The sequence below is a fragment of the Palaemon carinicauda genome, chromosome 6 (assembly GCF_036898095.1).
Source record: "Palaemon carinicauda isolate YSFRI2023 chromosome 6, ASM3689809v2, whole genome shotgun sequence".
Lineage (NCBI taxonomy): Eukaryota > Metazoa > Arthropoda > Malacostraca > Decapoda > Palaemonidae > Palaemon > Palaemon carinicauda.
This window is the reverse complement of record NC_090730.1, coordinates 150,806,375-150,834,085: the sequence shown is the minus strand read 5'-3', so window position 1 is coordinate 150,834,085 and position 27,711 is coordinate 150,806,375. Positions and strand designations below refer to the sequence as shown.

The following is a 27,711-nucleotide window of genomic DNA, read 5'->3' as shown; positions in this document are numbered from 1 at the left end:
TGGGAGAAAGCTTATCTTTGGCGATGTCCTCCTTCGGGAGGACTTCTCCCTCGTTCGTGAGAGATATTTTACGCCTACGCTTTATTCCCATAGAGCTGGGAGAAAGCTTGTCTTAGGCGATCTCCTTCGGGAGAACTTCCCTCTCGTTCGCGAGAAATAACTTGTAGGAGTTTGCTGATCCACCAGGGGCGGTGGCAGAGCTTTCTCCGAAGCAGGTTAACCCTTTGGGAAACGAGTCTCTCGTTCTCGAGAGAAGACCGCCTCTGGTCATCGGCGGTCCCCCGTTACGCTTATGGTTCTCCTTCAGGGGCAGAGCGAGAGCCTTATCTTAAGCGATATTCTCCTTCGGGAGAACAAACCTCTTATGCAGAGGTGTTATCATGGAACCTGCTGGTTCTCCTTGATCCTTCAGGGCTTCGTTACGATCACCCTTTGGGCTGGCGTGGCCGTGAGCCTTCGGGCTCTTGTCATGTTGATCCTGCGGGTTCTCATGAAAAGGACTTAGCTCGAAACCTTCGGGTTTCAGTTACGCTGAACCTTCGGGCTCTCGTAACGATGGTATCGTTGAGCCTTCGGGAACTTGTACCATCAATCACTCTGACCTATCGGAGTTTCGTGACAGAGAAACCTCGGTTCCTCGTTACGCTGATCCTTCGGGGTCTCGTAATATTAGTTACGCAGAACCCATGGGCTCTCGTAACTTTATTCACTCTGACACTTTGGTGTTTTGTAACAGGGAAACTGGTTTCTCGTTACGCTGACCCTTTGGGGTCTCGTAACATTAGTTACGTTGAACCATTGGGCTCTCGTAACTTTAGTCACTCCGACACTTTGGTGTTTAGTGACAGGGAAACTTCGGTTTTTCGTTGCGCTGATCCTTCGGGGTCTCGCAACACAGGCTACGTTAGGCCTTTGGTCTCTCGTGCCCTTAGTCGCGCTGATCCTTCGGGGTCTCTTGACAGAGAAACTTCCGTTTTTCGCTTGCGCTGACCCTTCGCGGTCTCACAACGCATTTCACGCTGAACCTTTGGGTTCTCGTGATCATTGCCATACTTACATGACAGAGTTTGCGGACTCTCGTTGTGTTGATCGTTCATGCTCACACAACACAGGCTATTGTGAACCTTCGGGTGAACGTAGTAGTGAGTACTCTCGCCACACTGAGAGCTCTAGCACGCAAATTGGCGCGCATGACCAACCTTTCGTGCGCACGGACGATCGGATTGGCGTGCACGACCTAATTGGCGCGCACGACCAAACTGGCGCTCACGGCCGATGTGGCCCGCACAACCAACCTTTTGTGCACACGACCAAATTGGCGCGCACGGTCGATCTGGCTCGCACGACCAAATTGGCGCGCACGGCCGATCTGGCTCGCACGACCAAATTGCTGCTCACGGCCGATGTGGCGCGCACGGTCGATGTGGCACGCACAACCACCTTGGAGCGCACGCACTGCCACCTTGATGCACATGACCAACTTGGCGCTCACGAACAACTAGGCGCACGCAATCAGTTGAAGTGCGCGAACAACTCTTATGACAGAGTTTTTCTAACTCTCGTTGCGCGGAGTGTTCACGAGTACACAAGAGTTTTACTCTCATGACAGAGTTTTCGAAATCTCGTCCCGTGAATTGTTCACGCGCGCCCATCGTCATCAAGAATTTTACTCCTATGACAGAGGGATGCCTGCTGCCTAGGGGTTTCCGAATCTCTACAAGTAACTATGACACAGTTCCTTTGGGTCCTGGTCACGTAACACGATTCCTGAAAATTCCATCAGGAATCAGCGAGAGTTCCTGCGAGTTCTCGGCACATCCCTTAAGGTCGTGAGAAAGGAAATCACAAATAGAATCTGAACTCCTAGGTTCTCATCCGAATCTCTCTGTTTCTGCGATCCAGAGTTTTCTGAAAACTCTATAGTCGACCCCCCCCACGGGATGGGTCTTCCAAAGGTGTGACTTGATAAGTCACTCTACTGTATACTCCCAGGTGATTACTAAATCAGCTAGTCTGATTTCGTCAGCACGGATCCTTTCGTTTTCGAACGAACCACTCATCTTTCCTCCACCTTCCCACTTCGAGTGGTTTGGTTAGCAGACGGAAATGAGCGGGGAATGAAAACTTCTTTACATTCCAGTTCATTTCCCCTGGCAGGCCTTGCCCGATTTAGACGGTAGTTTTCTCACTAGCGAGAAAGCGTTCGATGGCAACCCCTTCCGGTAAGCGGTCTTTGGCAATTATGTCTAGCCTTCTTGAAGAAAACCCCCACATATGAGACCACCATTTTTCGGGAGACTCGTTCCTGTGAAGTTTTTACAAAACTTCAATCGGTGTTGTTAAAACTTCATGAAGGCCGTAAGCCATCCTAGATCATATGCTCTAGCCAAGACAAAACAGCGAGGTTATTGTCTGAATCTCGGTTCTACCGTTTGATGGAGGCAGCCTCCCCCATCATTGTACCCTGGGTATAACGACTTGCCTTTTTACACGATAGGCTTCTGAGACTTTTTATTCTATCCTTACAGGGTTATTGTTTCGAACAATTAGTCCCGAAGGAACATTGTTAGCTGATGTTAAAAGAACGATAGCAACAGTGTGGGCATCTTTTCATTACGTTGACGAACGTTTCAAACCCCGCTCACAGGTAACCAGACATCCATTTCTGTGTAATGAACACTGCTTAGCCCCTCACATGAAGAGGAGGGGTAAACCAAAGGGGAAATGATTGCCTCTATAACTGTATGTTTTGTTTGAGAACGTGTTCACTCATTCAAGAAAATATTACAGTTAGTCAATGATCAAAATTCTTTCAGCAATAATGTTGCGATTCGCCGCAAATACATTATTCCCGCAACTGGATCCGTTGCAAATGTTTCCTGGAGGCAGATAATACGCATGCGCTAGCGCAAATGGACAAGTACATACAGTATATGCGTGCAAGCGATCTTTCTGCCAATAAGGGCTTTATACATCTTCCAATTAGAACTCCGTTCTATTAAGTTGTATATTTATATCCCTTACTGAAACCAGGTTATTCAGTACATTACTTGGCTGCTTTCCTGTAACCAGACATACGGCATTTACGTTCTGCCTCCTTATAGGCATTTTTTTTTCCTTTCCCCCGATCGGAAGTCTTAGTCTCCTACAAAGACTTTGGCTGGAAACTTCTCTTAAGCATATCTGTTCCCTAGTAGGGAACATTTAATATAAATGCTAGTTTACCGATCGGAGACGGAGAAGTACGAACATTTTTTGTCCTAAGAAGGAGAAACTCCGTTACGAATGTTTTCAATGTTCTCCAACTGAGTTCCGGACACGACTTTTAAATCGAACTACGCGTGTACGCTTGTCATGCTCACAGTTCGGTGTTACCACTCCGTAGTAGACTTATGCTCTTTACCCACCCAACAATAGATTGAAGATAGGTCTCAATCCCCTCTTGGGTTTGGTTGGATGCGTTCGGTGATTACCGTACAGTCTCTTGTCCGGAAAGCGATCTCTATGGAGATTCGCTATTATAACATAAGCTATACTGATTAACTGGTTGACCGTTGGTATCGGTCTTATTCAGCCAACCATGCTGGATTAGTGGCAGTTTTAGGGAGAACAGGCTGTTCCCCTTCGTTGCAAGAACGTGCAATTAGTTACACGTCTCGACATCATCTCAAGATGTGTTTATTGCTATGCATTCCTCTCCCCTCACAGTTGGACAATCCGTGGATGATGGGTGGCAGACGAGAGCTTCTGCAAAGAGGCCTGTCTTCTCGTCTTCCCTCTGGATCTGATGCTCTCTTTAATGCATGAAAAGAGAGAGGTGGGGGGAGGGGGCATATGCCGCACCATTCCAGCCATGGGCCCGATTCAGAAAGGTACCAGCATTCACCCCTCTTAAAGAACCATCTAGCAGTACGAAGCCTCAGATGGACAGAGGACAACTAGTTGCCCCAATCTGCTCTCATCATTCCTGGTACAGAATGTGCTTGCAAAACCACCCAGATAGTGGGCTCCTAGTGTCTTGGAATCATCTTGTATCCAACAAAGTCTTAACTTTGTGAGGTCCCCGACTGTGGTTATGCTCGCAGCGGCCCTGATCTTCAGGCTCCAACTCAACCGTTCCCCAGTCCCGGAACACCACCCCCTCAAACAAGATGTATTCCAAGATCGGTTGGACAGCCTAGAGGTACGCCTTGTTTTTTTTTCCCCTATTCGGTCTGGTGAAAAAGTCTTCAGCCAAGTCAGGATAAGCAAGATCTTATCAATGACTCCAATAGCTTCGCTATGGCATCACGCAGAATGGTTCCCAGACCTGCAGCCCCTGACGGAGTTCCAATAGCTTCGCTATGGCAACCCGCAGAATGGTTCCCGGACCTTCTACAGCTCCTGACGGAGTTCCGAGGGATTTTCCTCCATGGCACGATCTTCCAAACAGCCACATGCTAACACTTTCCTAAGCTGTAGCTTTGCTTTGACTGCACGCCTGGGACAATCCTTCACCACCCCTCTCAGAGAGGCCTTTCGCAACAAGTTATGGAAAAGATGTCTAGGCACCTCAGACACTTTTCAACGTCGGTCTTCCATGCAAAGTGTTCGGTCCTTTGTGACTGATGTTGTGGAAGGGGATTCACTCCCATCGATGCCTTTACTTATACAAGTGTGAGATAACGTGTCCCCCGTCGGATCTCCACCTCCTCCTGGGAACGCGGTTTGGGTTCTTCAGTCTCTGAAGGCCTCTCTCTACGAACCTTATGCCCGGCAGCAGATCGCTGCCTTACACGAAGAAGGCCTTTCTACTCACTTGGGCTTTTGACCAAGAGAGTTAGTGTGTTATATGATCCATCTTCTGATGTCTCCCACCCTAGGAGACGGGGAAAAGTAATCCTCAGCAGCGTCCCTGAGTGGATTGCCAAGACTCAAAATCCGAGTGTGCTCTACCCTAGGTGCAGCCCATTTCGAATGAAGAGTCTTCGTTCGGTAACCGAAAACCCATCACCTGGGGTTTTACCCAGTGAGGAGTCTGTGGGGTTACCTTAAAAGAACAATACCAGCTTGCCCCCGTGTGTCGGCACTATTGACCAGCACAGGGAAGGTCAAGAGGAGGACCTCAAGGATTTCCTTCCCCTCTGGGATCGGAAGGCAATTGAGGTTACTCTCAATCTAGACACTCCTCCATCCTAAGACCCAGAGCTCGTAACGTCAGTGGCGTTGCTACGTCCCTGGCGTTCAAGAAACTACTCTGTGGTGCAGATACTTTAAGTGGGCATGTGGAAGCGTCAATCGACCTTCACGGCCCACTACCTGCAACGACGTAACCCACAAGAACATGGAGACTTTTTCCGTCGGTCCTGTGGTGGTTGCACAACAAATGGTCTAAGCACCTCAGGCTCCTTGATGGACAAGTAGCAGAGGGTTGAGGGCTGAAGCTACCCAGATTGGTCTGGGGTGAATGAGTAAGAATGCATGGCTCCTTTCTTCCTTTCATCTTCTCCCCTCTGGAGAAAACAGCTCCGCAAGCTTCAGCATAGCTGACCTCACCTCGCTGCAGGTAAGACCCATTTTCCTTGGGCCTCCTAAGTATAGAAGAATACTTTGTTACGTCCCCAATACCTTTTTGAGGGAGGGTATTCGATAAGTCTTTAAGAACAATAGGTTTTGTACTCTAGTTCCTATGTTAAAGACAATCCACACTGATAGTTTCATTCACACACAAGCTTCTGCAGGCCAGTATCAGTGCATTACCTCATATCAGCACTTGATTTTAGCGAGGGTAGGGTCCCTTTTACTATCGATCACAGATCGAAATAGGGAGGACTCCGGGTTATGACCAAGGCCAGGTGGTGAGGACTTCCTCCCTCCTAAGAGTAAGTCACCCTAAAAATAGCGGATGGTTTGTATCTACGCCGGAACAAATAACAAATTTGTAAGTAATTTGTATTTTTCCTAGTATACAAACCTGGAGCTATTTATACAAATTGGCCCGCCACCCTGTCCCCCGAAAAGTCCTGCCATAAAGCAAAGTGGTTACTCAGCCGAGAGGTGTGAGTGAGAGGGGTAGCCAGTCTACCCCACCCCACACCCGCTAACTATCGGATGGGGTAGTTATCCCTCACTAAAATTATCATGGCTCGTCTTTCAGCTGCGCCAAAAGTATCCCCTATAAATAGCTCCAGGTTTGTATACTAGGAAAAATACAATTACTTACAAATTTGTTATTTTTGAGTGTTGAATGTACTGTATTACAATGTAGGTGTTATTCTATAATCTTTTGTTAAATGAAAATGCAGTCTTTTTTTTTTTTTACACTTCAATAACAACATTGTTGTCCTATTTACAGAGACAGACTCTATGATGCCATGATACTGAAGTGGGTGGTAATGATGTTGATGATGATGGTAATTTCCTTGTTTCTGAAGCTTCCAATGGAGTGTTCAGCAGCACAGATTTTACAAGCAAATTCAGCAAATCCATTATTAGCAGACATAAGAAATAGGAAGTCCAGTAAGTTATCAATTGTTTCATAACAAACATAATATTTGAACACAGCCTGTTTGTTCATGCATGTTTCCCAAATGTGTCAATCTATAAATTCATTCTAATTGAATTTTTTAATTATTGTTATCAAACAGATTTTAATTGAATGAATAGATAAGATATAGTTTTCAAGCTTACAAAAACTTGTGGTTAGTATCGAGGTTTTTCATACTATCCATCATAGCATTCTGCCATGAGTTACCATTTCAATTCCAGATAATCACTGAAGGGCCATGCCAAGTCATGGGCTTTTTACTTTTATTAAGAAAATCAAAATGATCTCTGAGCTATACCGTATTGTCTAAAATATAGAGATCCGTAGGGTTTGCTTTTATCGAGAGAACCGTACATGTATTCTGGAATAGTGTCTTATTACTGTAACTGTACTATAAAACGGGTCCTAATGTGCACTGCCAAACATGGAAGAAAAATTCAATTTTTAAATATGTAACTTCCCTGGTAGTTACATATATATAGCTTAATCCCGCGTTTCGTCGCGGGCACGGCAGAAATTCAAATTCCGCTCATACATGAGCGCCATCTCTCATAGGTAACTGGAACCATTCCCAACATTCCTCAGAAATTCCCTTCCATTGATCGAGTCAACATGTCGGAAATTTCTTTCGTTGTGGGTTTACTTTGTTTACAAATTTGGTGAAGTACCCATTGTTTATTGTTTATGGCTTTTGCTAACTGCATTTCGACTATCAGAGATATTGGATTTAACTTTTCACACGAATAAGATAGTTTTTTGTTGGTCCAACTGGGACAGTTTAATTTAACTTGATTTTCAAGATGGCTCCTCTGTTGTCAAAATTTGTGCTTAGGGCTAGATCGGCTTCCAAGCTCTTCTTGATTCCCACACAGTATGTAGCAGAGGGCGTGTGTGTATTTGTTTTCTTTTATATGTTCATAAGATTGAAATGGATAGGATCAAGGAATTTTTTCCCCCTACTTTATTAACTAACGAACAACTCTTGAAGATAAGGAAGGAAAAACATTATGATGTCACAATCATGTGTCATGTGACGTAAACTCTTAGCAGGGCGAGATTTGAATGCCTTGAAGGAAATCAGTCCGCCATCGCTATGACGTCACAATCTTGTGACGTAATCTACGGAGTATGACTTGCAAATACCGTATGTGAATTATTTTCTTTTTCTTGCAAGAAAGGTAAAATACTAACTTACTAAGCATAATTATTTTAATTTTTGTAATGTAGGGAAATATATTATTTTTAAGTATATATTTGTCCTATTAGTTAATTTTCGATTTATATAGAGTTTTCACGAGCGTACAGTCAATTTATGCTACGTAGTACCCTTGACGATCGTTATAGTTTCACAATACTTTGTATCGTTATTTAATATTTCGATTTTGAAAACACTAATATTAATCATATAGCCTATTGTATTTTCTTTCTAGCCCTTAGCGAAAGAGTATAATCTCTCGCAACGGGCAGGTCTATTAAGGTCTAATGTGAAATAGTGAAAAGTGCTAGTGTTCAGTGGCACGTAAAATGACGCAGTGCAGTGGAGGGTGTGTTCGTTCGTGTCCGTCATACTCCTAGCTCGGGACCTCTTCCATGCTCCCCAACCCCTGGGAGAAGGAAAGTCGAAAGGCGAAGGGAGATGGTCAGACCTTGATCAGCGAACGAACGTCCCCTCGAGCGATCGTTGACGCATCCCAGTACGCTCACCCTCGCCATTGGAAATAATAATAATAATAATAATAATAATTCTTTATTTCCAATATTTACATTGGGTATTCATAAAATATAAAGCTACAATTAGTAAAATCATCTTACAAATAGTTCAAATATTTGTTATTTTAGACATACAAAAGTTGTTTTAGGAATTAACAAATCGGCTAAAACTTTGTAATTGAAATAATTCATCAGTAATAAAAGAATATCATAAAGTCAGAAAGTATTTACTTAAAATATAGTGAGTAAAAATTACTCTTGCCGAATATTGAAATACATTGTCATAGACCACATAGTTGTGTTAAAAACAAGTCATGTACAAATAGTATTAAAATAACACATAGTAATCAAATAAGCATACTAGATTATAAGGAAATCTTAATTTGTAAATAAAAGCCATCTTATTCATAAATATTATCTAAAACTAATTCCAACATCTATAGAAGTACAGCAGTACCTTCAAAAGCACTTTTAATAAGGCAATTAAGCATATCGTTCTTACATTAATCGGGACCATTTAAAATTAGTTTCTTTAAGTGTATATTAAAAGTAGCGAGAGAGGATTTTTGTTTAATTGTGTTATCCTCACTGTCGGTTGACGCAGCTCCCAGACAAGGCTGGCATTTTATGTTTTCCCTTCATGCTAGACAAGAAGAGAGTTGCTCGTCATTGGCAAGGGGGCAGGCCCTTCAAGCAAAAGTCCAGACCCTGTTGAAGAAGGTCCTCGACGGATCCCCAGGCTTCTTCAGTCAATTCTTTCTTGTAAGAAAGGCATCTGGGATCTGGAGACCAGTCATCAACCTCTCGGCCCTAAACAAGTTTGTCAAACAAACTCCGTTCAGCATGGAGATGGGAGACACTGTCAGACAAAGCGGTAAGACCTCAGGACTTCATGTGTCGTCGTTGTCGTCGTCGTTGTCGGCGCCCACTCGTGTCCGAGTATTGGGTTCTGTCGTTAGCCATCAGCCTCCTATCTATGAGGTGGGTGCTTATGTCTGATGTGGCTGTTAAGTCCTAGTCTGTGGTGGAAGAGTCGCGGACAGTGTTCACAAGGGAGGGTAGGTGGTGGGCGGGGCTGTTCTAATCGCTCTCTCCTTCTTCTCCTCCTAGCCTCCTCATTTTGTCTCCTCCTCTCCTCGAAGTCCACGGTGCCATGGTGTACTGTACTCCTCCAGGTTTTCCTGTCCCAGGCTGTTTCTTCCCATGAGGAAGGATCGATGTCAGTTAGAGCCAGGGTGCGCTTTAGTTGGATCTTTATAGCGCATTTTCGGGGCTCCTCGTGGTCTGGTCACCGTAGAATATTTTCTTTGGGAGCCTAGATGGATCCATCCTATGCACGTGTCCTATCCAGCGGAGGCGGTGGTGGATGATGGTGGCCTCCACGCTGGTCAGCGAGGCACGTTCTAAGACTTCAATGTTGGTGGTGTGGCTCTCCCAGGGGATTTTCAAGATCTGCCTCAGTTTCATTTGTTGGAAGTGTTCAAGGTTTTTAATATCGTTTCTATATAGCGTCCATGTTTCACATGCATACAGGAGCGTGGAGAGGACTACTGCCCTGAACACCATTATTTTGGTGGTCATTGTCAGTGCGTGGTTGTTAAATACGCGGCAGTTGAGTCGACCAAAGGCGGAGTGGGCTGCCCTGATCCTGTTCTCCAAGTCCTTTTTGCTTGTGGGAGCTGATGTTAGGATGCTCCATAGGTAGGAGAACTGGTCCACCTGTTCTAACGGTTGGTCATTCACTGTGGTATTGAAGTTTAGGAGCATCAGTCCTGGTGGATGTTGGACGAGGGTCTTGGTTTTATCTGTGTTGACTTGCATCCCAAAACGTTCGTAGGCAGAATTGTATGCATCAGCTAACGACTGCAGGTCCTCTGCCGTCTGACCTGGGGTGGCATTGTCGTCAGCATACTGCAGTTCTCGCACTGCACACAAGGTGGTCTTGGTTCTGGCGCGGAGTCTGGCAAGGTTGAAAGCGCCTCCATCCATGCGGAAACGTAGGTCGACTGAGGGTGTGTCTGGAGGAATCTCGTTGAGCATTGCTGCGGTATACAGCGAGAAACACGTTGGGGCCAGAACACAGCCCTGCTTCAGGCCGCCGTTGATGGGGAATGGGTCTGAAAGAGAGTTCTGGTGGCAGACTCTCCCAACCATTCCGTCATGGAGGGCACGCACCAGCTTGACAAAATCGGGTGGGCAGCCATATCTTTTGAGGACAGCCCACATGGCAGGTCGAGGTACTTTGTCGAAGGCCTTTTTCAAATCCCAGAAGATAAACATTATGGGCTGTTGTTGTTCGAGGCTCTTCTCTTGTAGTTGTCGTGCACAGAAGATCATGTCTATGGTCCCACGGGAAGGTCGAAAGCCGCACTGGGACTCTGGCAGGACGTCTTCTGCGAGAATAAGGAGGCGGTCAAGGAGAATCCGAGCGAAAATCTTACTCGTGATGCTTAGTAGTGATATTCCCCGGTAGTTGTTACAGTTCTCCCGGTCTCCCTTCTTGAAGATGGCAACGATGTTTGCATCGCGGAAGTCACAGGGGACGGTCTTGGTCTCCCATATTTTCAGTACAGTGAACCCTCGCTACTTCGCGGTTCGACAATCGCGGATTCACCACTTCGCGGGGTTTTCCCATAACCCATATATATATACATATCGCGGATTTTCCGGAAAATTCGAAAATACCGCGAAATCTGAAGACAACCAAATACGATATTTTGTTACCTGTAATTCCATTAATACTGTAATTAGTAATATCTGCTCTTACTGATTGTTCATTGCATTACATATGATATATAATTCAGCACAGAAAGAAATAAAACACGAAAAGAGAATGTGATCATACGATAATTCAGTACGTAGTAAAATTAAATCGAACATGAAACGCAAATCAGATGCAGTCATACCATATTAGAATGGTGTGTACTGTAATGGATGTGCTTCTTTTCCATGAATCTTTTGTATGTATATGTACGTAGTACAGTACTGCATCCAATAATATTCTTTGTTGCAAAAATCACATTTCGAATACTGTAAGCGTACGAGAGAGAGAGAGTGAGAGAGAGAGAGAGAGAGAGAGAGAGAGAGAGAGAGAGAGAGAGAGAGAGAGAGAGAGAGAGATAGAGAGAGAGGCGTAAAATAGCGTACGTAAATTTTTATTATTATTGTTATTATTATTATTATTGTTGTTGTTGTTAATAAAATTATTATTGTTATTATTATTAATCATTATTATTATTATTATTACTGTACAGTATTATTATCATTATTTATTATTATTACGGTATTGTACTTAATCTACGTACATTCAGTATGCGCGGGGGCATCTTCTATGAGTAACCAACGCGCCATAGTACTAAGACGGGTTGTGATTGGTTCAAGCGCTGATAGATGACGAATCAAAACTCAAGTTTTGTTATCTAGCCTGTGATTGGTGTTTTGCCCGCATCTTCTACCCGCAGCATCAAAGTTCTCGCGGGGCTGGATCGTTCACTTTCTCTTTCCGCGTATTGCTGAGTAGACGTTCTTAACTTTGTGAAGTTTAATCTGTGCTGTGTGCGACTGTTTTAAGTTGAACTTTTTGTTGAACTTTCTGTTACAATGCCTCCCAAGCGTTCTGCTTCTAGTAAGGCTGGTAGTGAGCCTAAACGCCACCGAAGGATGATGACGATAGCTGAGAAGGTTACGCTTCTCGACATGTTAAAAGATGGTAGAAGTTACGCGGCCGCCGGCCGCCATTTTGGCATCAACGAATCCACCGTTCGCTACATCAAGAAGGACGAGGCGAACATTAGAAAGACTGCTGCAATCACCTTTAGCAGATCAGCGAAGCGAGTCGTTACAACGCGTAATAAAACGATCGTACGCATGGAAGGTGCTTTAGCTGTGTGGATTGCCGACTGCCGGAAGAAGAACATAGCGTTGGATACGAACACCATCCAAACAAAGGCTTTGAGAATTTTGCTGCAAAGGAACCTAAAGAGGACGACGGCAACCATGCTGAAGATGATGATGATGCAGATGATCCTCAACCAGGGACATCCACTGATTCCCAGCCTCAGAAACGTTTTTCCGCAAGCAAAGGATGGTTCGCGAAGTTTCAGAAACGCTTCGCCCTGAAAAGCGTTTCCCTGCATGGGGAGTCTGCTTCCGCTGACACTGCCGCTGCTGAAACTTACGTGAACCAGACTTTCAAGAACATTATCGCTGAAGGTGGATACAAGCCGGAACAAGTCTTTAATATGGATGAAACCGGCTTGTTTTGGAAGAGAATGCCGTCGCGAACTTTCCTGTTCAAAGAGGAAGCCAAAGCCTCTGGCTTTAAGGCATTTAAGGATCGCGTTACCCTCGTGATGTGTGGCAATGCTGCTGGATTTTTGTTAAAGCCGGGGCTTATTTATAAGTCGAAAAATCCTCGCGCTTTGAAAAATAAAAATAAAAATCTCCTTCCCGTGTACTGGATGCATAATCAAAAAGCATGGATTACGAAGATGCTGACCTCCAACTGGTTCCACCAGTGTTTCATCCCGCAAGTCCATGAATATCTCTTAGAGAAGGGCTTGCCATTCAAGATCCTTCTCCTTATGGATAACGCTGGTGGACACGCAACTGACCTGTCGCGTGAGGGCGTTCAGGTTGAGTTCCTGCCACCCAACACCACGTCATTAATTCAACCAATGGACCAGGGGGTTATCAGGGCGTTCAAGGCCCTCTACACGAAGAATACCTTGGCGGACCTCGTTGCGTGTGTGGATGCTGCCCAAGATGACGAGGATGAAGACTTCAACTTGAAGGCGTACTGGCGGCAGTACACCATAGCCACGTGCCTGCAGAATATTCAAAAGGCACTTCAAGAGATGAAACCTGCAACCGTAAATGCGAGCTGGAAGAAGCTGTGGCCCGATATTGTTTACGACGACAAGGGATTTACTCCGTCGGAAATCCAACACTCTGCAATACGGAAATCTGTGCAGTTGGCTGCCATAATTGGGGGTGACGGGTTTGGCGACATGACGACTGAAGACGTCGACGAGTTGTTGGACTGCCATTCCCAGCCCCTAACTGACGCAGACCTCGAAGACCTGACGAAATCGGCAAGTGAGGAAGAGAGTGAGGGTACCCAGGAAGAGACCCAAGAAAATGTCGAAGAAACGGGCTTAACATTAGAACGGCTTGCCAAGTTCTGCAACCATATGAAGGAGGCGAAAGAAATGTTACAAGAGTGGGACGAGGATATGGTTCGCTCGATGCAATTCTGCAACAAGGTTGATGACATCACGACTCCCTACAGGATGCTCTTGGATCGAAAAAAGAAGCAGCGGCAACAACTTCCGATCACAATGTTTTTCCAGCCTCGCAAAAAAGAGCCAGTTCCTCCTGCTAGTACGCCTTCGGAAGAAATTGAAGAAGTTGAAGAGGTGTCCCAGGAAAAGACACCTCCGTCTGAAGAGACGTAAAATACTATCATTGACTGCACAGTAGAACACATCATCAGCTTCATCATCATCATTTCTACTGTGCAGCAAATTCATCGCCATCGTCATTCAAGTTTTTCTTGAACTTCTTTCGTGGTGAGTACAGTAACAATCTTTATTTTTTACTTTAACCTGTTTTATAGTTTAGTAATGTACGTACTGTATGCATTAAGTTAAAGGGAAGGTTTTAAAAGTCTACATGTTGTAACCTATCATATTTTTTTTGTTTAAAATTTACATTTACGTACGTAAAACAATCTCTCTCTCTCTCTCTCTCTCTCTCTCTCTCTCTCTCTCTCTCTCTCTCTCTCTCTCTCTCTCTCTCTCTCTCAAATTGTTTTCCTGCTTTGCTACGTACAAGTACTGTATAATTTATATTTGTAAGGTAACATATTTTGTAAATGCTTTTACTGTAAATACTGTATGTACTGTATCATTATTTATCACTATCATCATGCGCGTTAAATGCCTTGTTTGTTCTGAGCGTGGTTGTTTACTGAGCGTACACGCCGTCGTTTCAGGCGGCGTCATAAAGAAAAAGATTTCATTTGGAAGTCCTAAGAAAAATACGTAAACTAAAACATTGGTAATAAAAAAATCAACATACAGTACTGTATAATCAATATAATCGATGCAAAAACTAACCTATACGTACATATATGTGTACACTAAATGAGTTTGTTTCTTCATTATGATCAGAGATGAACGTAAACAAAACATTGGTTGCCATTTTTTATCGTGCTTTTTAGGTGTTTAGGAAACACATGATATAAAATCGCCTTTAATATTTGTGCCTGTTTTAGTTTAGGGTGCTGTAGTACATGCATTAAGTGTTCTGTACATTAAAGGGTGGTTTGTTAACAGTACTACGTACAAGGGAAGGTTTTAAAAGTCCGAATATACATGTTAAATAAATAGGTAAATATGCTGTCATTACTTCGCGGATTTTCACCTATCGCGCCCGCGTCTGGAACCTATCTACCGCGATAAACGAGGGTTCACTGTATAAGGAGCATCAAACGGTTCCTCAAACTGGGGCCACCATGAGTGAGGAGCTCCAACGGGATGTTGTCTGGCCCTGGTGCGTTGCCGGGCTTCATGCGCTGCAGGGCCTTGTTGAAGTCATGGATTGAGGGTGGTAGTGCCATCCAGTGACGGACGGGATGCTGTGGGGTCATTCGCAGGAGATCGTCTGGGGTGTCTGCTTGGTCATTGAGGAGGTTCTCAAAGTGAGACCTCCACCTGGCCAGGATGCCCTCGCTGTCGGTGATGGTCGTGGCCCCATCCGCGTCCTTCAGGCTGCCCACTGATGACCGTGTAGGACCGAATATTTCCTTTGTTGCTGCATAGAAGCTGTGCAGGTCACGTTGGTCAGCGAAACTCTGTATTTCTGCAGCTTTTCTTTGCCACCAGGTGTTCTGGGCTTCACGGATCCCTCTTTGGCAACCAGCTTCAGCCACCTTGTGAGCACATTTGTTAGCTGCTGTTGGTTGGTTTTCCAAAGTCAGGCGTGCTTGTCGTTTGGTTTCAATGAGAAGAGAGATGGTAGCATCATTCTCATCAAACCAATCCTGCCGTTTCTTGGTGGTGTAGCCTAGTGTTTCCTCCGCAGCACGGGCCATGGCGTTTCTGAGTGTGGTCCAGTGGTGGTCAACAGTGGCCTGACCCACGGGGTCTGCGAGGTGTTGTTCTCAGGCCTCCTTGTAGTTCTGTGCCACCTGTGGGTTGCGGAGCTTACTACAATCAAAGCGTTGGTGTGGTACGCTGTCAGGTGCCCTTCTGGGTGGTCGTAGGGTTGTCACGGAGAGTCGGGAGATGAGGAGTCTGTGGTCCGTCCAGCAGTCGTCCGCTCCGGGCATGGATCGGGTGATGCGGACGTCTCCTCGGTCTCTGGCTCTGGTCAGGACGTAGTCCAGGGTGTGCCAGTGTTTAGACCGTGGGTGTCTCCATGTGGTCTTTTGTCGTTTTGGTAACTGGAAGATGGTGTTGGTTACCACAAGTTGGTGTTCTGCACACAGACCCAGTAGGAGTTGGCCATTGGCGTTGCAATTTCCAATGCCATGGCGGCCGATGATTCCCTCCCACAGGCGATGGTCTTTGCCTACTCGGGCATTAAAGTCTCCAAGCACAACGAGCTTGTCATTGGCGGGCACTGCCTGGATGGTGCGGTCGAGCTGGGTGTAGAAGGCAGCTTTGTCATCATCGGTTGAGGTCATAGTCGGGGCGTAGACAGAGATCAGGGTGAGGTGTCTGTCCCGCGTAATGGGGATGCGGACAGTCATCAGGCGCTCACTGATGGCCTTGGGAGCGAGGTTGTGCTGCTGCACTAGCTGGGAACGGATGGCGAAGCCGACACCGTGGATGCGAGGCTCCTCTAGGGCCTTGCCTTTCCAGAAGATGGTGTAGCCTGTTCCAGCTTCCCTGATGTTGCCCTCTTCGGGTAGTCTGGTCTCGCTAAGAGCCGCCACATCAACATTGAAGCGGGCTAGCTCCTTGCAGACGAGGGCTGTACGTCGTTCCGGGTGGTTGGTGTTCGTCACGTCTTGGAGGGTGCAGATGTTCCACGCACCTAAGGTTGATATTTTTTTCTTGTTTCGACCGCATTAGTGGGATGTCCGCCAGCCGCGGTGAGCTGACCAGACGGGTTTGCCGTGTCCGATGTTTACCCCACCTTTTCTAGGGGCCTCCCCATGTGGGGGGGCTGCGGTGTCCTCAATAGGCCAGCCCAGTCACGGGTCCAGCTGCCGAACTCTGGTGTCACGGCACCGTCACCAGAGAGCGACTGAATCTTAGACTCGCCGCCTAAGTGCAGTCATGGGCTAAGGGCTTCCAGCTATCCAGGCCTGCCCCCTTCACCCACGGTGCTGTCGCCTCAGGACTTGGTGGTGGTGATGATGATGATGATGGTGAGAAAGAGATGAAGAAGGGTGGAGGAAACGACAGAATGCCAGTAGCTGGGTATATTGTTTTGGGTGGTCGTGGCTTTGCAACGGCCACTCACACACACACTTGGCCCACACCGTTTTCACCGCGGCTCAAGACATATGAGACAGGCGGCTTCTCCGATGTTGGTTGCATCGGGCTGCCGGGTTCTTGTTATGTCAAGGCCCGCCTTGTTGCCTGCCAGACAGGCATTGCCCTTTTCCGCCGGCGCTGGGAAGCTCTGCCGTTGGGGTCTTGTTTGGTTTGATTTTGGAGTTTTCCTTCTCCTAGCCTTTGCCTATCTTAAATAAAGGAGAAGGCCTATAGGGGTCCAGTCTTGGTCTGGTCTGTCAGAACTGGCCTTAGCAGTATGGTTGAGCCTGCCAGGGTGGATAAACTAGCCCACCGCCATTGCCCAGCCCATCATTGAGACACTCAAGCCCCTCTACTGCAGCAAAGGGCTGGACCATCAGAGGGGACTTCATGTGTACACTGGACCTAAAGGACACGTACTTCCAGATCCCAGTTCATCCGTCTTCAAGGAAGTACTTAAGATTCAGCTTAGACAACAGAAAGTACCTGTTCAAGATGCTATGCTTCGGTCTTTCCACAGCACGTCAATTTTGTAGCGCAACTGCAGGGGCTTGCACCTGCCCAATCAGAATAAGACCATTGACACCTCAACCAACCACACGAACAAGGCATGTAACGTCACGACGTTGAAGTCGTTACAGACATTTCATTCTGCAAATGAAATAATTACAATAACATTTTTATCCCACTTTTACAAAGAAAGTGTCAACAGACCGAAATTAATATTAAATTACACTTATATTACGACTTACAAAAAACAATAATAAGTATATTACAACAAAACCAATCAAAACAGAAATAACAAATTTGAATTTGAATTGACCAGTAAATTACAAATGGAATGAATTAATTTATATAGTTACTTACTCCAAGTTATTTAGTTGGAGGGCGCAGTCTTATTCTAAATTATTAATGGCGATCTCGAAAAGAGAACCGCCCAGCTCCAGTCTTCAAGATCAAGTGTAAAACAATAATTCTTTACCCAGATTTTCACTTGTTAAAGAATTCGTCCAGTACCTAGTTCGGCAACTAAACGACCCCAAATTTTATAATTGGCTAGTTCAATAATGGAAGTAGCGGACGCGATTCGTGTCTGTTTACAAATTTTTCACCAGATTGTTTGCCCTAGTGTCATCTTGGGCACACAGGATTGGCATCCTCCTCCTCCGGTATCTGGACGACTGGCTAATCCTAGCAGACTCGGTGTCAACCCTTCTTCAACATCGAGACAAACTTCTGAGACTCTGCCAAGATCTGTGGATCATGGTAAATCATGTGAAACCATCCCTGCCTCTTATACAGAGACAGGTATACCTAGGCATGATTATAGACACCAATCTCCACAAAGCCTTCCCATCAGACGACAGGATAACAAGGCTGAGAAAGGTCACAAGACCTTTTCTCAGACGAGAAGAACTTCAGCCCAAACGTGGTTATGTCTCCTCGGTCACCTTTCATCACTGGCCCGTCTAGTTCCCAATGGTAGTCTCAGGATGAGATCCCTCCCGTGGCGACTGAAGTCCCGGTGGAATCAGACTCAATTCCCCGGACATTGGGATCCCCATGGGATCAGCGGAACTGACGGATCTCCAGTGTTGGGTGACAGACGAGAACCTACGAAAGGGAGTGGATCTTCTCGTCCTCCCCCCTGATTTAATGCCGTTCACAGACGCTTCAAAGGGGGTGCCCACGTGCTGCACCACACGATCTCAGGCCCCTGGTCAGAATCAGAGGAGTACCTCCACATAAATCTCCTACAGATGAAGGCCGTCTTTCTGGCCTTTCAACAGTTCCAACAGTTCCTGGCGGGCCACTCAGTGGTGGTGATGAGCGACAATACCACAGTAGTGGCTTACATCAACAAGCAAGGAGGTACTTTTTCGCAGCATCTATCCCGTCTAGCAGTAGAGATACTGAGATGGGCCGAAATCCACTCGATACCACTTTCGGCACGCTTCGCACTCGCCGACAACCTGAGCAGAGCATCTCGGATAGTGAGTACCGAGTGGTCTTTGGATCATCTAGTAGCCAACAAAGTCCTGACTTTGTGGGGTTCTCCGACTGTGGACCTCTTTGCAACGGCCCTGAACTTCAGGCTCCCGCTGTATTGTTCCCCAGTCCCAAACCCCAAGGCTCTCTGGCAAGATGCATTCCAACAACGGTGGGACAACATCGACGTCTACGCCTTTCCCTCGTTCTGTCTGATGAGGAGGGTACTCAACAAGGCCAGAACATCGGTCAATCTTTCAATGACCCTCTTAACTCTGCTATGGCATCACGCAGAATGGTTTCCGGACCTTCTGCAGCTCCTTAAGAAGCCCCCAAGAGAACTCCCTCCACGACACAATTTACTCAAACAACCACATGCCAACATATTCCAGAAAGCCGTAGCTTCGCTACGACTTCACGCCTGGAGACTATCCAGTATCTCCTCTCTGAGAGGATTTTCGCAACAAGTTGCGACTAGGATGTCTGGATACATGCGAAAGTAATCAGCAGCAGTCGACCAGGCAAAGTAGAAAGTCTTCTGTGGTTGGTGTCGTGGAAGGGGTCTCTCTCCTCTTGATGCCACTATTCCAGCGATAGCGGAGTTCCTCGTGTATTTGCGTGAAGAAATGCCCCTGTCGGTCTCGGCAGTAAAAGGCTATCGCTCAGCCTTAAGCCTCGCCTTTAAACTGAAAGGAATGGACATTTCTTCATCGCTAGAACTTTCCATACTCATACGGAGTTATGAACTTACTCAGTCAGAAGTGAGACCTCCCCCATGGAATGTGGTTCTAGTTCTCAGGTCTCTTAAGAGCTCCCTACAAACCATTACGCCAGGCAACTGATCACCACCTGACGTGGAAGACAATGTTCCTGCTAGCTTTGGCTTCGGCCAAACAAATCAGTGAACTTCATGATCTCTCATACGACATCGCCTATTCCAGGGGATGGGGAGAGGCAACGTTCGTTCCGCTTCGTCCCTGAGTTTATTGCTAAGACTCAGAACCCGGGAGTAGTGGATCCATGATTCGACTCCTTCTGGATTTCTAGTCTCCGTTCTATAACAGATGACCCAGACCATCTCTTACTATGCCCAGTGAGGAGTTTGAGGCTGTATCTTAAGAGAACAGCCACAGCCTGTCCCTGTGTGCCTGCACTATTCGTCAGCACAGGAAGGACCAAGAGGAGGGTCACCAAGAACACCATCTCAGCATGGATTCGCAAGGTCATAGACCATGCATTGAATCCAGACCCTCCTCCCTCACGTCGCCCCAGAGCTCATGATGTCAGGGTCGTAGCTACGTCCCTGGCATTCAATAGAAACTTCTCGGTGACGCAGGTTCTTTAAGCTGGGGTGTGGAATCGTCAGACCACATTCACATCCCACCTGTAAGACGTGACCCACAGGAGACTTGATATGTTTTCTATTGGTCCTGTGGTGGCTGCACAACAGCTGGTTTAAGACCTCAAGCTCCTTATTGGACAAGTAGTAGAAGGTTGAAGGCATTGTTACCCGGTTTTAGTCTTTGTGAATGAAAAGGTTTGTTTGGCTCTTATTCTTTTCTTCATGCTCCCCTCTCTAGGGGAAGCAGCATCCTAGGTTCTCTGCACAGCTGACTTCAAACCACTGCAAGTAAATCATGCTCCCTTGTGTACCTAGTATTAAGACTAATAGTGTTGCATCCCCATACCCTGGTGAGGTTTTATTTGGATAGTCCTAGTTACACAGTTTTTCCTTCTAAAGAACTCGGAATAACTTTACTTGGATGGTCACACTTCTATATACCTCGACACAGCTTGTTTAGGCCACAGACCTTGTGTAGCAATGTTTTAGCGAGGTGCAGGGACATTCGGATAAGGAGCCCCCGTGTAAAGCCAAAAGCCAGATTGGCTGGGACGTCCACTCTACCTAATGGGTGAGTCACCCCTATTAAATAGCGTGGTTTGTATTCCAGTTACGGAACAAATGACAAATTCGTAGATAATTTGTATTTTCCTAACTATACAGACTTTAGCTATTTAAACAAACTTGCCCGCCAGCCCTATCTCTCTTGAAGTCCTACCTCCAAGCAAAGTGAGCTCAATCATAGGTATGTGTGGGGGGGGGGTGGCCGGTAGCAAGCTACCCTCCCCTACCCTCGCTAACTAGTGGTATGGGTAGTTAACCCTCGCTAGATTTTAATGGCTCGTCATTTCAGCTACGCCGAAAGTAATACCCCTGTTAAATAGCTAAGATTTGTATAGTTAGGAAAAATAAAAATTATCTACGAATTTGTCATATTCACAAAATGAAACTACAGTAATTGTAAGAATGGTCATACGTAAAATAAACACCAAGTGTCAATAAGAGATACAGCTTATTATCACAAAATAGAAATAAAAACTTGGCGTCTTAAGATTTGCAAAAAGTGCAGATCCCAAATTGCCAGTGAGAAATAATACAGAAAGTACATGCAGTACATGAAATTAGGTGGTTAATAAAAAAGATAAGTTGATGTTAGTCTTCGCAGTCACTCTCCAGTCCCAGGATTGAGCTACTAGGTATGGTCTAAGTTTCATGCACTCGATCAGTTACATTCACAAACAAGAGGGGCCACTCAGTAGAGCGCAGACCTCCGTCATGGCAGCTTATTTCTTTATCTTTTGGACTGAATTTGGACGTTTTGCTAGTCCGTAACCTTGACCTTTGACTTTTCAAAACGTAATTATTTTTAGCTCTTTACATAACAGTTTGAAATCCTAGAAAGTTTCTTTACTTTATGATTAAAATTGTGGCCGTATGGTTGATGACTAATTTTACCTTTTGCTTGACCCTGGACTTGACCTTGACCTTTGACTTTAACATGTATTAATTGGCGTTGATTTTTATACGCTCAAATGTGAACCAAGTTTGAAGTTTTTGTGACAACGATGTCCAAACTTGTAACTGATCATGTGAATTTGACATATTGCTTGACCATGACCTTGACATTCCAAGATTTTAATAACTTCCAGCTTTTTACATGAGTTAATCCCTGCAAGTTTCATTATTTTGTGATTAAAATTGTAGCCAGGAAGCTGTTCACAAACACACACACACACAAACAGGGGCGAAAACATAACCTTCCAACTTTGTTGGCGAAGGTAAATATTTGTAAAAAAAAAAAACTTAAGTACATAAATTTACATACATATACCAAGGCACTTCCCCCAATTTTGGGGGTTAGCCGACATCAAACAATAAGGAAAGGGACCTTTCCTCTCTTTGTTCCTCCCAGCCTGACAAGGGTCTCAACCGAGTTCGCCTGGTACTGTTAGGGTGCCACAGCCCATCCTCCCCCGTTATCCACCACAGATGAAGCTTCATAACGCTAAATCCCCTTCTGGTGCTACCTCCACGGTCTTCCAAGGCGATCGGAGGAAGCAGCAGGGCCTACCGGAACTGCGTTACAATTGCTCGCCATTCATTCCTATTTCTAGAACACACACTTGCCTCTCTCACATCTATCTTCCTATCACCCAGAGATTTTTTCACTCCATCCATCCATCCAAACCTTGGCCTTCCTCTTGTACTTCTCCCATCAACTCTTGCATTCATCACCTTCTTTAGCAGACAGCCATTTTCCATTCTCTCAACATAGCCAAAACCTAAGTAGCTGAAGTAAAGCAGCGAAGGGATAAAACTTAGGAAACTCCAAGAAACTTTGAGCAGCGATTGATCCACTTCTATCAAAGGATAGAACATCTGAACAAACGGACTCCTGTAGCTAAATGCAAATGTCCCTTCACGTCACTGTTGGAAAAACTTAGAAAAAGAGATGAATAAAGAAAATGAGTAAATTCTAAAACAGAGAAGTGGAGTCTTAGAAAATGTTTGAGCTGTGACTAAGTCGACAGTTACACTAGTGATCCACTGGCACTTGGAAACCCAAGGATACCCGATACACTAGCTACATACACAAGGGAATTGGTTTATTTGTTTATTAAGGGGTGTGTAAAATTTTAGAAGTTGTGCCTAGGTTATATACAGAACTGTAGAAGAATTTTTTTTTAAACACCACCATTCTTATATAGTAGTATACTGTAAATGGCTCTGAATAAAATTTATTTTCCGCAATAATAAGGAGGAGATTATATCAGTAGCAAAAGCTGTTTAAAAAATATTAAGGTATTTCTGTAAATTATATTAGAATATTTCCTTTTGACAAAAAATTTATCATAAGTACTCACAAGAAGGTTCAAGAATTGATCATAGCTACAGTTTGTCTATTTAAGAATTTTAAATCTTTATAAAGATAAGTAGAGATTTTTAATGGAATTATTGTACAGTACTGTATAATTTTTCTTTACAGAATATGATGAGTCTAGGAGACAAAATAATGAAATTGTTAAGAAGGATGATAATCTTGATGACCCAGATTCTTTTACAGAGCAAAGAAAATTAATCAGTATCCCTCTGTTTGGTAAGTACTTGAATTGTTTTGATTAATTTTGTACAGTAGTTTAGATATTGTTGACGAGTTTGTTGATGTTACTGTAGTGTGCTCATAGCATGGAGTGTGTACAAGGTGTGGCAGATTCCTGAATTACTGTGAGTGCTATTCTGCCTGGTAAACAGCCAATTATCATATTAAAGTCTCTCTCTCTCTCTCTCTCTCTCTCTCTCTCTCTCTCTCTCTCTCTCTCTCTCTCTCTCTCTCTCTCTCTCTCTCTCTCTCTCTCTCTCTCTCATATTTTTTAATTTTTCACACCATTTTTCACACCACCTGTATGAGGTAAATATCCAAACCGGCATGGTCTACAAAGCCATTTTACGTACCAGCATGAGGTAGAATCAAACGGCTTCGTTCCATTGTTAGCTGTCGTACTCCAGTAGCTTCAGGTAATGTGATATCTATCCAACATGGAACTGTGTAATTCTAATTCACCCAAGTTTCATCCAGATACAAGATATTTTGAGAGGCTTGCTTGACTTTTTTTTTGTCTAGGAAAAACATAGTCTGAGCTCCTCCACATCCCTCCTCACCACAAGGAATTTGTAACTACTGTATGAATCATGGCATCTTTAAAGGCAATCTCCTTGAAAATCTTATAAAGGAAGTTTTACTGTCACTGAAGGAAATTTTCTCCTATAATTCTTCATGAATTTTTCACAGAGGTGGGACTTCCTTCCGACCATCACCACAACGTGGCAACATGGGAATATAAACAAATCATTGTTATAATCCTAAACATTAGAATTCTTTTTGGGCTCAAGCCATGGCGTCCTGATGGAAGGTTCCTTTTTGGTAGCTTCCTTGGGTATAAAACTACTAAGATATTCCCAGAGAATTTAACCACAGGTTATCACAGAATTCTAACTTCTGGAGCGAGTATCCCAAAGGTTTCCCTTTAAGACATCGTATATCAACAGGGGACGCATGTCTGAACGCGCCACATAGCTATCTTCACCCCGAACAGAGTTAATGCTTCGGTGTGTAAGGGTTGAGAATAGCTGGGAGCCGCTCCACAGCCAATCTCACTCGTGGCTACTACTGATACTCGAGACGTAAACAAACGGGCGCCATTGCTCAAATGACGTCACGCCCGTCTTCATCCTTTGTTTAGTAGCTGCCCTACTTAGACGGATTTTCCCTGTGCTTCTTTTATCGATTTGCATCTACGTTATGTCGCTACCTTCAGCCTCACCATCTTCTGGAAAGTTGAGTACAAGGTTCCAGTATTGTTTAGTTAAGCTCTGGCCGTAAAGTAAATATTACTTTCCGAGATAATTGCTGTTTTGTGGCAGAGCTGTGCCTCTACCGGACCCGCCATTTTATGGCGTCGTTGTTGTTATGCATGCCTTATTTTAGTTAGCCACAACAACGCTTCCGGCCTTATTTACTAATCGAATACATTAGTTTATTTAGTCTTCATAGCTAGGAACTTTTATATCGTGTTTCGACGCTTTTTATCGGTCATCGATTGACCTCATACCAGTCGGCTTCTATAGCCCCCAGGCCAGAGCGCCTGTACATAAGTGTTCATGCATGATTTTATTAGTGATCCTAGGCTAAGTTATGAAGATAGGGGCATTATTTTACAATACTTTCGACCGTGATGCAATGTTCTTTCGCCTTCAGGGACCATATAGGGGATAGGTTAGTTAGTGTCTCTTTCTAACCTAACCTACTTGTAGGACCCCTATATGCTTCCTTCATCCCCTGCCTTGGCATTCCCTCTAATTAGCCTTGATTCCCTTTCTGAGTAAAGGGATCAAGTGTCTAATGGAGTATTTATTGCCTCTCAGTCCTCCCTATGGGAATGAACCCCCCTTAGGGTTGCGTCCGAGAGTGAGGTTAGGCTAGCCCTACCTCTATGGCTAGGATTAGTCTATGGCTATCCTGCGATAGCGATATGTCTTCTACCTTTCCTAGTTCAGGACTATTAGCCCTGATCTAGGTTAGGTTAGGAAGGTTTCTCTGTTCCCTGCTGAAACTGTACCCATGCACCGTTTCAGCCGATCTGCCTTATCTTAGGTTAGGGAGTGTCCTCCCTTTCCCTAGTGGCCGCTCTGGTACAGAAACCCTTCCTTGGAAGACTTCTCTCTACTCCCCTCCCCACCTATCTCTTGTATAGCCTAGCCTATGCTTAGGTTAGTCTATACCCACCTGTCCCCTGTCCTACAACTCCTCCTTAGGGTGGAGTAGTAGGGCTACCCGAGCTTCCCTGTGCAGTCCGCTCTGGTACATATACCCTTCATAGTGTCCTATGGGGTTAGTCTCTAGATATGTTCTGCATATGGGGGGCTCCCCTCTTTGGGTGTCCCCTAGCCCTCCCTTGGGCTACCTAGCTCCCGGTCCTCAGTGACCCCTGCTCCTGGATGATAGAGCCTGTCTCTATCATGGGTACACCCTCTCAGGGGGGGGATGTCCGGAGTCCATGACTGAACTTCCTGCATCCCTCCCCCCCCCTGTCTCTCTCACTATCCGGGTGCTGGTCTCTTGCCGCCTCCACTGTCGGCGATACCCGCCTCCTACCTTGGTGACTCTCCCTACCCTTGCCGCCAGCCCCCTGTGTGCCGGGGGACTGCCGACTGCCGCCGGCTCCTACCGGCGGCTCTCCTCCCTCCTAGCTTGTCGTCCGCTCGCCGGTCGGCCGCCGGAGTGCCGGCATCTATTGCCGGCAACCCGGTTCCGCTATACATTGTCCCAGTCACCAAACCGGCATCCTCCGACTGCCGGAGCCGCCGCTCCCCTGCCGGCGTGCCGCCGTTGTACCGGCGGCCGCCACCCTGGTATACTCTTGACTTACATATTGTCTGTCTTAATGCCAGAAACTCTGTCGGAGCGACCTCCGGCATGCCGGCGGCTTGCCGGAAACCCCCGGAGGCGTCAAGAATACTTGCACCCCCTTCTTCTAGCTATCATATGATACTGATAGCCCTATACCGCAAACAGATGGACTGTTTCCACTATTAAGATCAATACCTTGGTACTGTTCTGTTAGGGATCATGCTGTCTCTTTGCACTCTTCTAATTCCAGCATGCTGCGTGCATCTTTGCACGGCTGGTTGCCGGAAGCAGTTACCTTAAAAGGGGGCCCTCTAGCCCCTAGTTTGGGACCGAATGATCTCGGTCCCAATCTTACCCTTGGTTTTTCCACGGAATTCCATTGCCCTATGGAACTCTAAGGAATACTATCCGGTGCCTTCGGTCTCTCGGATTATCCAAGGACAAAGCTTACGGTAACCAGCCGGGCGGGATGCATGGAGTATGTTCTCTTTACTATTTCAATCTCTATGCATCACACCCTTCTTTAAGTTAAAATTAATAATTAATATTAACTTAGTTTAAGAGCCATTCTTATGACTCCCCCATACTCATTTTCTCTTTCTTCCACAGGAGGAGCAGATGAAGTGTGACTTCGCCTTCTGCGCTGTGAAACGCCCGCAGTTTTACGGGCATACGGCTTGCAGGACTCTCGCCCCTTGTGCCGACAAGAAAGGGGATCTGAAGTTTTGGAATCCACTGAACTGTACGGTCTGCCAGGCTCACATGGCTGACGCCTTCCATAACCCTCCCTCAGCGGAGGTCAGAGACATTTCTCGTGAAAAGCTACGCAAGTGGGTGCGTGGCTTCCAGAAAAATGCCACCGGCCCTTACCTGGCCACAGAAGAATTGAGGTCACTCCTGTTCCCTAAGGCCTCCCCTGATTCAGTGGTACCCAAAGACGTGATTCCCATTGTCCAACTTACAGTGGAACCTGATGTTGTCATGGCTCAGTCCATGCATGAGTGTCGCCTGGATTCCGGAGATGACGAACAGATGTCGGATGTCTCGGAAGACACGGAGAAGACGCTTATGGCTCAAGGAGCCGAAGATGACGAAGACAAGGTGGAATACGCCGAGTCGGAGCAAGAGGTCGCTCCTCCTTCCATCCCCCCTCCTACTCCTACACCGACGGAAGTGTCTATTCCGTCTACCTCCTCGACCCCGGATCCCTCTTCTTCCACTCAAGAAATGATCCGACTGATTAGAGCCGTCATGGACGACAGGTTGAAGGAGAATCAGGAGTTCATCAGGTCCATGATGGGATCCAGAGAACCGAAGAGGATTTCGGTTAAGGATCTCCCCGCTTGCTCACATGCCAACCCGTGGAGGTATGCTGAGCATATGGTTATCGCGACCGGCAGGATCTTTGTCAGCGATAAGATCGGCACTGTCCCCTTGGAAGACGTGGAGTTCTTCCCAAACTTTGAGGCCTACCCGGACTGTTACGTCCGTCTGCGTTCTGAACCTGCCTCGAAGGAAGAGACCGAACCGAAGGAAGAGATAGTGTTCGATCTCGCAAAGGCCCAGGCTATGCTAGCCACCACATTCAAGAGTAGGGGCTTTACCTGCTCTAAGCTTCCGGCCCTGAGCAAGAAGCACCCTACTTATGTCGCACCTGAAAGTGCGATTCTTCCATTCCTGGAAAAGGCCTTAGCTGCGTGCCTTAAAGCTGCGGAAGAAGGGAAAGCCTGCCCTGCACTGGAGGAGT

The 27,711-nt window shown here is 45.8% G+C and overlaps 1 protein-coding gene across 3 annotated transcripts in view; it reads left to right on the top strand.

Annotated features, from left to right (window-relative positions):
* The window catches only part of LOC137642230 (uncharacterized), a 74,365-nt gene that overhangs the window by 4,431 nt on the left and 42,223 nt on the right, over positions 1 to 27,711 (top strand). For all 3 annotated transcript variants that reach the window (XM_068374762.1, XM_068374761.1, XM_068374763.1), the window contains exons 2-3: positions 6,335 to 6,498; positions 23,043 to 23,153. In XM_068374762.1, the coding sequence (XP_068230863.1) occupies positions 6,354 to 6,498; positions 23,043 to 23,153 (256 nt within the window). In that variant the 5' untranslated portion in view covers positions 6,335 to 6,353. The remainder of the gene's footprint in view (positions 1 to 6,334; positions 6,499 to 23,042; positions 23,154 to 27,711) is intronic.